A 12,081-nucleotide genomic window follows, 5' to 3' on the forward strand; every position below is an offset into this window, starting at 1 on the left:
TTTTTGTTCAAAACATCTTTCTCCTCCCTAATTAAAGTATTTCAGGTAATTATAAAGTATATATAGTGAGGTGGGTTAATTAACATGTTGCCACTAGGTAAGTGGAAGTATAAGATAAAAAGAAAATCTTAGCTTCAGTAGTAGGTTTGATCAAACATGGACTTTTAGGGACTGTTCTTTACTTGTCATAGGAGGGGTTCTTCTTATTTTAAAATTATTTTTACCATCCCCATAGCTACAAATATTTTTCTTTGAGCCTCCCTGAGTGGCTGGGGGTAAATACATGACTCTCCCTCCACCATAAATTAGTTACTACCTTTTTAAAAACGTATCCTTTTATGTGTTTTAAAGTTAAAAGTTGAAAAGGAAATCCTGGAGTTGAAAAAAAAAGCCTTGGGTTTTTTATTCTTGTCATGCATACTCGTAAGTTAGCGCAGGAGGTTTATTATTGGCCAAATTCTAAATGGGATGTCGAATAAAGCGGTTTTGATTATATATCACTATCTTAAGCTCAGATTTGGTTGTTTTCTTTCTGAAGGAAGCGTTCCTTGCCTATGATGTGTCCAAGGACTGTGGGAAATTTGAAAATTCAACAATAATTTCTGTTTTTACAGTTTCTGGTGTAAGTTTGACATTTTTTGTAAGAAAACATGTCATGGATTCTTTAAAAATCTGCTGTAAAATAATTACAAAATACTACCATTTAAATTGGTATGCCCTTCCCCTGAGCCAAAAAACAAAACCAAACCACAAGTTCCTCCCCAATGCTTAAAAAATGATTCTACATGCCTCCCTCTTTTTGCATCACCCTCTTCCTCCTCATAAATAACTAACAGTTCTGTACACAGAAGAGTTTCACTTGTTGAACAACAAAAATTAAAAGATGGATAAATTAAATTAGCTAAAATGTGTGCCGCAATTAAGACCTCACAAATATGAATTTAGGATGATTTAATGACCTTTAAGGCCTAATATTTATGCAACTGGACACTTTTTAAGACTTTTAGGACCTGCATAATGCCAAAATTAATCTATCTCAAGATTATTATTTTTGAATATAACCCCATATAAATATGAAATATGCCCAGTCAACATTTTTGCCTAATCAGTGAACAGTGATACTGTACATTTCTGTAAATTCTTATTGAAATTTGACTGTCCCCTTAATGTTTGAAACAAAATCAACTTATAACATTACTTATAACTCTGAATAAAACAATTCTGGAGACTTGACATCATAAAGGAATACCATATCTGGAAGACTGCTATGACAATGACTATCAGGTTTTTCAAACAGCTGAAGAGGAACTATGTCCTGTCTAACAAAAATGTTGTATATTGGTGCAATCAAGATTCTTACACCCTTATTCAGTTGTTTGAGAGAACTTGCCTCTTGAGGGATGGAAAGAGATTCACTGTTCAATGGGGAATGTTACAAATATTGGTGCATCTGTCAAAAAAGTCCAACTCCCCTCCCCTCCAAATCTGTGTCCCACTTAAAAAACATTACCCCCAGTTGTAGAATTAGATATAATTAAAGACTTATTTCAAAATTTGGTAGCCTGTATCAATGGTGAAAATGTGACAAAATCGTACCATTGTTAAACTTTAAAAAAAAACAAAAACTGTCTACCGTCTATGGAAGCCTTTTTAATGAGGCTTGGGCTGAGGAAGGGTCTAAAAGTTTCATTCATTCATTCATTCATCTTCTAACCGCTTCATCCTCTTGAGGGTCGCGGGGGGGCTGGAGCCTATCCCAGCTGACATCGGGCGAGAGGCAGGGTACACCCTGGACAGGTCGCCAGACTATCACAGGGCTGACACATAGAGACAAACAACCATTCACGCTCACATTCACACCTATGGACAATTTAGAGTTACCAATTAACCTAGTCCCCAATCTGCATGTCTTTGGACTGTGGGAGGAAGCCGGAGTGCCCGGAGAGAACCCACGCTGACACGGGGAGAACATGCAAACTCCGCACAGAAGGGCTCCCACGCCCGGGATCGAACCGGCAACCCTCTTGCTGTGAGGCGAGAGTGCTAACCACCACGGTCTAAAAGTTTATTACTGCAAAAATCATAACTGATACACAAATTTCATCATCAAAACACAATCCATTTAGTTACATGCTGAAGAGCAAGATGTCGGTTATTCCCTAGAGTTTATTTGCATAGCCAACAGCCTACAAAACAGCCTGTTCAAATGTGTAGAATCCATTTTAAAAATTCACACCCTTATTCATCCATGCAAGCACTGTATGTTTATTGACACAAATAACCTTCATTTCATTTAGTTAGTAAAATTACATTGAGTAAAATTTCTAACAAGACAAACATGTATATTCAGTTTCCAAAAGACTGGTCTGTCACAGCTGGGTTTCCCCATCGGTGTTCATCTAGGGCCAGAGCTGAAGAAACAAAAACAAGGATTAGATCACATATTAAACATTTAAAACTGCTTAAATGTTCAAATATCAATAATTCACTTTTCAGTTTGTTAGTTTTATCACAGGACAACCCCCATGGCATCCATTACAGTAAATATCACTTATGAAGAATAGATTGGATTAGAAAAACAAGTCCTACCATCATTCAAGGACTTTTTGATTACTTTAAACTCCAACACTCTCCATCATGTGGGTCCACTGAAGACGAAAGATCAAATGACAAATACGAGTGAATTTGACATTCATTGAAATCCTAACAAAACTAAAATTTCAAAAAGTGACACAAATTATAGTCTACTTACCTGATCCCAAACGTCCAGCCAAGGCATGGTTTGCGTCCAGTCCTTTCCAGTATTTCTTCATCAGTGTATTCACAACCACTCCGTCACATTCAACTTCCACTGCATACTGAGGCACTGCAGCCTCTGAATGGTCGTCCATATCAAACACTGTCAGTTTGAGTGGTTTATTAACCAGGAGATTGTAGAAGTCATCATACACTTCATCATCCCAGGAGCCCCTGGACTGATCAAATCCATTTAAAGAGCACAAAAAGGCCTGAGGAGCCTTCTCCAGCAGACTCTGAGGCAGTGATCTCACATTCTTGACATCAACATCAGACTCATTTCCATAGTCAATAAATGTGACATCGAATGCATCTTCAACTCTGCGAATTACTTGAGCTCGGTACCACTGGTTGTCACTAGAAAACAGAGCAAGGCATGGATTGCCAGGACCAAGCGTCTCTGGGAACATTACGTCCTGCTGCGCTTGTCCTGCTTCCTGAACAAGCTTTGATATTTTGCTGAGCTCCTCTGTGTCAGCATACTGACACCAGAAAAAATGGGGTTCCACAATACAAGAGGCGTATACTTCTGTCTTGTTCTGAGAAAGCTTTGGCCACTTGTACATGTAAGATTTCACATCTTCTTTGGCAACACTGAGTTGTGTCATGCTGGACTCAGTTTGACCATTTCGGATAAAAGTTTTTGTTGGAGGGTGTTCAAATGAAACACGTCTTTTGGCAACTGGCTTCCAGTATTTCTGCATTGCTGCATTTACAACCACTGCATCACACTCAATTTCCACTGCATACTGAGGGACTGCAGCCTCTGAATGGTCATCCATATCAAACACTGTCAGTTTTAGAGGTTTATTAACCAGAAGATTGTAGAAGTCATCGTACACTTCATCATCCCAGGAACCCCTGGACTTATCAAATCCATTCAAAGAGCACAAAAAGGCCTGGGGAGCCCTCTCCAGCAGACTCTGAGGCAGTGATCTCACATTCTTGACATCAACGTCTGACTCATTTCCATAGTCAATAAATGTGACATCGAATGCATCTTCAACTCTGCGAATTACTTGAGCTCGGTACCACTGGTTGTCACTAGAAAACAGAGCAAGGCATGGATTGCCAGGACCAAGAGTCTCTGGGAACATCACGTCCTGCTGTGCTTGGCCTGCTTCCTGAACAAGCTTTGATATTTCGCTGAGCTCCTCTGTGTTGGCGTACTGACACCAGAAGAAATGGGGCTCCACAATACAAGAGGCGTACACCTCCTCTTTTTTGTTCTTGGAGATGTTTGGCTTCTTGTACAAACAAGTATTCACATTTTCCTTGGAAACCTTAAGATCTGTCATGTTGGACTCAGTTTGAATATCTTGGAGGGAAGTTTCTGTCTGGGTTCTTTCAATCTTGGCATGTTCTGTGTGAAGTGGTTTCCAGTATTTCTGCATTACACTATTCAAAACCACATTATCACACTCAATTTTCACTGCATATTGTGGAACCGCAATCTGTGAATGGTCTTCCATATTAAACACTTTCACTCTGAGTGGTTTATCAACCAAGAGATTGTAGAACCCCTCGTATACTTGGTCATCCCAGGAGCCCTTAGACTCATCAAATCCATCCAGAGAGCACAAAAAGGCCTGAGGAGCCTTCTCCAGCAGACTCTGAGGCAGTGATCTCACGTTCTTGATGTCAACATCAGATTCATTTCCATAATCAATAAACACGACATGGAATACATCGTCAACTCTGCTCTCTACTAGAGCTCGGTACCACTGGTTGTCACTGGAAAACAGAGCAAGACATGGACTGCCAGAACCGAGAGTCTCTGGAAACCTCATATCCTCTGGTGCCTGTCCTGCCTCCTGTGCAAGCCTTGATATTTCGCTGAGCTCCTCTGTGTCAGCATACTGACACCAGAAGAAATGGGGTTCCACAATACAAGAGGCGTATACCTCTGTTGCATTTTGAGGAATGTTTGGCCACTTGTACATGTTTATATTTCCCTTGGGGCAAGAAGGAAGGGAAAGTTGTGTCATTTCTGAATCACCTTCTATTTCTTTGTTCTCAACAATGACATCCAAAGCCGGTTTTCTTCCTTCATGCAAAGTCTTTTCATGTTCAGTCTGTGGTGCAGAGGCAGTAGTTATGGATTGTGAATTCAACTCATCTCTTGCACACAGTCCATTCAGTCCATTGATGCTGTGGACTTTATTTTGTTCTGTCATCTTCATTAACACTGAAACATTCTTGAGCTCTTGCTTTGGACAATCCCCATTTAGCACCCTGGCATGTTCAGGGCTGTTGGAGAGCTGCTGAACGACACTGGTCATCTGTTGTTGCATCATATTTGCTACAACCCCTCTGACGTTCACATTTACATTCTGAGGTCCTTCAAACAGTTCAACCAGTAGCTTCCCATTTTCCTCTTTTGCTACAACTGAAATGGTGAAACTTTGGCCAACAGCACATTCAGCAAACCACTGGTTGACTTCCTGAGGCACGTCTGCAGGGACATTGGACAGTCCAAGTGGAACAGCCTGTACAGGAACAGACTTGACCATGCTTGCTTCTGGGGGAAAGGGACAAATATCAGATTCATTCACTTCAAGGGAATGACCATAGTCCACAAAGTGCACTTTAAGTTTTGGAGACATTTCTTCTACTTGAGCTCTGTACCACTTTTTATCAGTGTACTTAGCAAGGCAAATGCTATTAAGTCCAAGTGGGTGATCTGTGTTCTGTGGCTGGCCAATTAGTTGATTAACATTTCCCATCACTTTATCAAAATACTGACAATTCCTCTCCAGTTGGCAGTAGAATTGATGGACGTTCTCGCAAGAGGTAACCCACACTTTTTCTTTTCCATTCACCTCAATGTTGTGTGTGGAGTAAATGTATGCATCCAATGGGACTTGTGGAGGACTTTGAACGAGAGCTTCGGCCTGTGCACATTTCTGAGTCAAAAGCTTGCATTCACTGTCAGATGATGTTTCACAATCTACCATGTTAAGCAGACCTCCTCCATCAGATGTTGCAGCTTTTACGATGCATTTCACTGCATCACAAGCATTTAGCACATCAGAGGGGGAAGCATTTGAAAGCTTCCCATTGACCTGTACTAGAGGGTCTGGACATTCTGAGCTCACTTTGATTTCAGTATCATCAGCTCCAAAAGTCAGTGCATTGTCTGTCTTGCCACTGACTGCTAGGTTCTTGGTGTGTGGCAAAGTTTCCTCTGGTAAAGCATCAACATTTACGCTGACTTTGTTCTGTAAATCCACCCAACATTCGTCTCTGAGAAGCAAGGAGGTGATGGATTCATTCTGAACATTTGTATCTCGTACAGTCTTGGGTGGTAAGGAAGGTTCTTCCATCTCTATAAAACAATTGTTTATGCATACATAATTTTCTGCATAGAGAATGACATGATAGACATCTTCAGGTATGCTGTGGCGGGTAAACTTCACCACCACTGTCTGGTTCAGGAGCGCTGATTTCAAGTAATCAGTCTGGTCTGTAGTCCACCCTGTGCCATTATCTTTTACACCTTCAAGAGAACAGGAATACGTGACAACTGGCATTCTCAGGAATTTCACATGCAGAGGTCTGATGTCTCCAATTGGGATTAGCTCAGTTTTTCCTTCATCCACATGCAAAACTTCAACAGTGCCATCACTAGTCATGGTTTGCTTTAGTAATGAGCGATGCCATCTGCCGTTTATTCCTCTAGCAGCACATGGATCCCCGCAGGTCAGAGGTCGTGTCTCTCCTACATCTGAGCTCTCTTCATAGTACTTCTGGATCTGTTCTGATAATATCTTCACTGCCTTGGAAAAAATAAGGACTTTGCAAAAAATGTCATGTGGATTAGTTACCGCTGTCACGTAAACAGTTTCAAAAGTATCAGTTAACAGCTCTGGGTAAAAGTAATGGTCATGCTTCTCAAGTTGGCAACTAACATTCAGATTCTGTTCCTGCATTATGCGGTCAGCCTCAAGACATTTCTGTACGAGGCATTTAAACTCATCCACTGGCATCTTCTTTGCAACTCCAAGCTTACTAACGTGCTTGGAAAAAACTGGTATGTCGAGGAGAATGGTCCTGTCCGGCATCAGCACATGTTGAACCAGTCCCTTAACCTTCTTGCCAGGCAGAGATACCAAAAACTTTGTGGCTTTTTCAGGCCAGTTTTTCTCATGGCAAAGGACATTTGCGAGTATACATGATTCAGTTTCAGGAGGTAGAAGAAAAATGTCACTCTGGCCCCATGCTAAAGCTTCACTTGTGGTGATATGAGGCTGTCCCTGGTCAATCAGAAAAACATGGCAAGCTTCACTTTGAATCGATACAATCCGAGCTCTGTGCCAGGTGTCGCTGATGCAAACTAGACAGAGATCCCCTGGTTTTCCTTCTGATCCATAAAACTTTCTTTCAGGAGTCTGAATTTTCTCTCTCATTTGCTCATAGACATGCTTCCTGCCATCATCCACGTTAACCCATAATTCCACAAGACCGTAAGTGTAGTTTAGGTTTACCCTCGTGATGAGAACAGGTACTTCTGAGCCTGGTGTTGGAAGGCCAGGAATTGAACACATTGTGAGTCAGGGGTCACATACACCTGCAAATGGAAAAAAATAAATATACCAATGCTTAAGAGAAACAGGCTTTTATAAAGAATACCTCACTTGCAAAATTATAGTTTATTATAATCACCTCCTGTAACCTTGGCTTGCTTGAAGGAAGAATCCAAAAAAGGTGAACATTCTTCATGAATTAAAGTGACTGGGGACCACTACACCCTGGGGTACATGTCCCCCACAACTCCTCTATGTCCCCCGCACTTTTTTATACTGTAAATCAAGTTTGACAACTAAATGTACAGCAAACCATCCAGCAAGAGGCAGAAAACCCTGTACTCGTTCTTTATACCAAACCATATAAGATGAGTTATGCTTTTCCCAGTCATCAGGTGTTTTTGCTTATTTGGTTTGGTTCTTTAGCCACTATGGAGAAGCGCAATTGAATGTGAGAGAATATTTCAATAAAAACATTGGTAGCACTTTATAATACAGCCCGTGTTTTACGATGTAACTCCCCGTGTCTTACGGCGTAACTTCCCGTGTCTTACGGCGTAACTCCTCTAAGACCTGCCGGGGTCTTACAGTGGAACTGCTACTGTCTTATGCTGTCACTCCCAGTGTCTTATAATGGAACTTCATGCGTCTCACCTTGCACTTACTGGGACTTCCCGGGTGACTCTCTGACATCTACCATGACATTTTGGGGGAGCCTATATGGTTTAGTTTCACTTATGACTTACAGTGTAACTCGCTATGTCTTACAGTAAAACGTCTTACAGTCCAACTCCATTTGTCTTACCATGTAGGCCTACTTATTAAAACTTATAACTATAAAATCAGATATGATTTACAGTTTTAAAATACACGAAAATCATACTGCAATATGTAACCTGTTTAATCACACAATGAGTGTAAGTACCAGGTACCTGCATGGTAAGGAAGGGTGAACAGTGTGCAATTTATAATACAGCCCGCTCCCTGATAAGTACAGTGTAGGTCTCTGGTAATTACAGGGAAAGTCCCTGGTAGGTACAGCAGAAGTCTCGGGTGCTTAGAGTGTAAGTACCAGGTACCTGCATGGTAAGGAAGGGTGAACAGTGTGCAATTTATAATACAGCCCGCTCCCTGATAAGTACAGTGTAGGTCTCTGGTAATTACAGGGAAAGTCACTGGTAGGTACAGCAGAAGTCTCGGGTGCTTAGAGTGTAAGTACCAGGTACCTGCATGGTAAGGAAGGGTGAACAGTGTGCACTTTACAATACAGCCCGGTCCTGATAAGTACAGTGTAGGTCTCTGGTAATTACAGGGAAAGTCCCTGGTAGGTACAGCAGAAGTCTCGGGTGCTTAGAGTGTAAGTACTAGGTACCTGCATGGTAAGGAAGGGTGAACAGTGTGCACTTTACAATACAACCCGGTCCCTGGTACTTACAGGGGAAGTCTTGGGCACTTAGCATGTAAGTACCAGGTGTCTGCGTGGTAAAGAATAAAGATATTTTATAACTCTGAAGTTGTCATTGTGTGATTAAACGGTTACATATTGCAGTATGATTTTCGTGTATTTTAAAACTGTAAATCATATCTGATTTTATAGTTATAAGTTTTAATAAGTAGGCCTACATGGTAAGACAAATGGAGTTGGACTGTAAGACGTTTTACTGTAAGACATAGCGAGTTACACTGTAAGTCATAAGTGAAACTAAACCATATAGGCTCCCCCAAAATGTCATGGTAGATGTCAGAGAGTCACCCGGGAAGTCCCAGTAAGTGCAAGGTAAGACGCATGAAGTTCCATTATAAGACACTGGGAGTGACAGCATAAGACAGTAGCAGTTCCACTGTAAGACCCCGGCAGGTCTACTGTAAGACAAGCGAAACTACACAACAGGTTCCTCTAAAATGCCATGTAGATGTCAGAGAGTTACCATGAAAGTCCCAATAAGTATATGGTAAGACACGGGAAGTTATGCCGTAAGACACGGGAAGTTATGCCATAAGACACGGGGAGTTACGTCGTAAGACACGGGGAGTTACGCCGTCAGACACGGGAAGTTACGCCGTCAGACACGGGCAGTTACGTCGTAAAACACGGGCTGTATTATAAAGTGCTACCAAAACATTTTTTAAAAAAATCATCTTATTCCAAAACAATCTGTTCCCCTCACTTTCTGTAATGGCTACACCCCTTACAGCAAAGCCATATCAAAACATCCATTTACAAACACTCACACAACTCGTGCAGTGTAATCCAAGTCCCATTTATTCAGTTATTCTCAGTGCTTCCCAAACACATGTTTTTTTACTAAAACTTTACAATACATAATAAACTTTAGCCTACATTAGCATGCCTTGAGTGTGTCTGAGCATGTGCATGCATATAAGCTTTGCTTAAGCAGAGTTTACACACATACCTGTGCATGAGACTGTTTGTACTGACGAGTTTTAAATCATAATATTTTAGTGAAAATGCATGTGTTTGGGACGTACTGAGCACTGGATTAATGAGACTTTGATTATACTGCATGGAGGTGTGGGAGAGTTTGTAGATGGATGCTGTGATATAGTTTTGCTGTCGTTAAACATGAGCCCCCTTTACTTTAATTCCCGAAGAACGTTCGCCTTTTTCAGAGTCTCTGTTCACTGTGAAGACCCATAGGAAAAAAAGGTTTCCTTAAGAATTCAAGGTCACACATGGTGAGTAATTGATATGAAAATAGGTAATTTTGAGGGTGAAGTATTCCCTTAACCATGAATGCCACCGACTTTAGGAACTTCTAGGACAGTTCAGTTACCATTCTTTGCACTTAATCTGCTTGAACACACACTACTGCACATATTTTTGTCATAACATTGAATATAGTAGCCTACATTTTTTTTGTATTTGTATTGTAATTTTTCTGTTCTATATTTATGTTATTGAATGTTTCAGTACTTTGCTTTCATATGTTTATTGTATTTTTACCTTTGCACCAAACACCAAGGCTAATTTTAAGTGAAAACCTACTTGGTAATACATTTTATTCTGATTTTAATTGCTACCACATAGGGCAAGTGACTAGTACTGGTCTGTTAGCTCAGTGCTAACAGATATAGGGATTACTATTAACACGCTAACAGAAATTAGCATTGTGATATTATCTAAACAAACAATTCATTTTACTTCACATAAAACGATGTGCGTTCAGACTTACAGCCATATATTTTTATGCTCTGTGGAAACAAACTTATAGCTGCTGACTCGTTTGTTCATTATCATTATTATCGTTATTATTTTCGTTCATTGACTTTTTTTCCTGTCCCGTCCCAGTCAAGTGATGAATAGTGAAATTCACAACCACCCCGCAGCAGGCCCACAGGATTCTCAAAAAAATGTCAGCCTCTACACGACACCACTGCCCTGATCCAAGATTTTTGTTCCAAATTGCTCAAAAATGCTCAGTTTAGCTGTTCAGTTTCTAAAAAAATTCTGGGGGAATTACCCTTGAATAGCACTCTCGCCTCACAGCAAGAGGGTTGCCGGTTCGATCCCGGGCGTGGGAGCCCTTCTGTGCGGAGTTTGCATGTTCTCCCCGTGTCAGCGTGGGTTCTCTCCGGGCACTCCGGCTTCCTCCCACAGTCCAAAGACATGCAGATTTGGGGACTAGGTTAATTGGTAACTCTAAATTGTCCGTAGGTGTGAATGTGAGTGTGAATGGTTGTCTGTCTCTATGTGTCAGCCCTGCGATAGTCTGGCGACCTGTCCAGGGTGTACCCTGCCTCTCGCCCGATGTAGCTGGGATAGGCTCCAGCCCCCCCGCGACCCTCAAGAGGATGAAGCGGTTAGAAGATGAATGAATGAATGAATTACCCTTGAATCCCCCTTGGATCACAAAAGATGTAGATTTAAATGGTCCCCCCACACCCCCAATGCCCCAGTGTTAATTGGTGATTACGGCCCTGCTGTCCACATTGTTGAAAATACTGAGGTTGGGGTTTTGGGCTTTTAATTATGGTCTTTTATTAGTTGGGTATGGATTAAAAGTTATAAAACTGGGGAAATGGTTGTGTTTCTTTACTTCAAGTACAAAAAAAGGAAGAAAAATACATGTCTTTGGCTTGCTGTGGTGACCCTGAACAGGCCCCAAAAAAGATTTGCCACACCCTCAACTTCCACAAAAATCTTAATCATAAATCCCTGGTCTCGAAGGTTTTCTGAAAATCTAGCAGGCCTGAAATAATGTAACTAAACAGGAATACATGCATGTCTGTGTGTTTAACAGGAGCTGCAATTCAACATTTATCTTGCATCAGGATTCACATTAAAAATCCCTTAAAAAAATAAGACACTATTTTCTCTGTGATTCCTTTTTAACTTCCATCATTCGGTGATTCAGATCCTCATTCAAAATAACTAATAATTAACGAAAAATAACATCCTGCCATTCGCACACGCATTTCACGTGACTTTTAAATGTGTGTTACAAATCTACATCTTCATCTTGACCATTCGGCTCTGATTAACACACACCAGCTGCACACATGATCAAACACAGGTTAATTTTCTCACCAGCTTTGGTGCAGGAGACTCATCATCATTATTGGAATTTCGCGGCAGGAAAAGGGGGCGGGAACTCACGTGGGGTTTTAACTGGTTCTTCTTTTTCTGTGGTTTTATTGCCGGACTACAAACTAACATTAAAAGTGCATGACGCCACCTACACTTTATAACACTTTATAACATTTTATTCTGTTTATCATGGTTTATAAAGTTAAGCTG

The 12,081-nt window shown here is 41.0% G+C and overlaps 1 protein-coding gene across 1 annotated transcript; it reads right to left on the bottom strand.

The window, feature by feature from the left end:
- Positions 1-2,589: 2,589 nt before the first annotated feature.
- Positions 2,590-11,930, bottom strand: LOC125901225 (tudor domain-containing 6). Its single transcript, XM_049596782.1, has 3 exons — positions 11,872-11,930; positions 2,753-7,366; positions 2,590-2,648 (listed from the first exon to the last, which is right to left on the bottom strand). Exons 2-3 carry the CDS (start codon positions 7,341-7,343, stop codon positions 2,611-2,613), a joined length of 4,629 nt encoding a protein of 1,542 aa, XP_049452739.1. The 5' UTR covers positions 7,344-7,366; positions 11,872-11,930; the 3' UTR covers positions 2,590-2,610.
- Positions 11,931-12,081: the final 151 nt, after the last annotated feature.

Source organism: Epinephelus fuscoguttatus, linkage group LG14 (assembly GCF_011397635.1).
Source record: "Epinephelus fuscoguttatus linkage group LG14, E.fuscoguttatus.final_Chr_v1".
Taxonomy (NCBI): Eukaryota; Metazoa; Chordata; class Actinopteri; order Perciformes; family Serranidae; genus Epinephelus; species Epinephelus fuscoguttatus.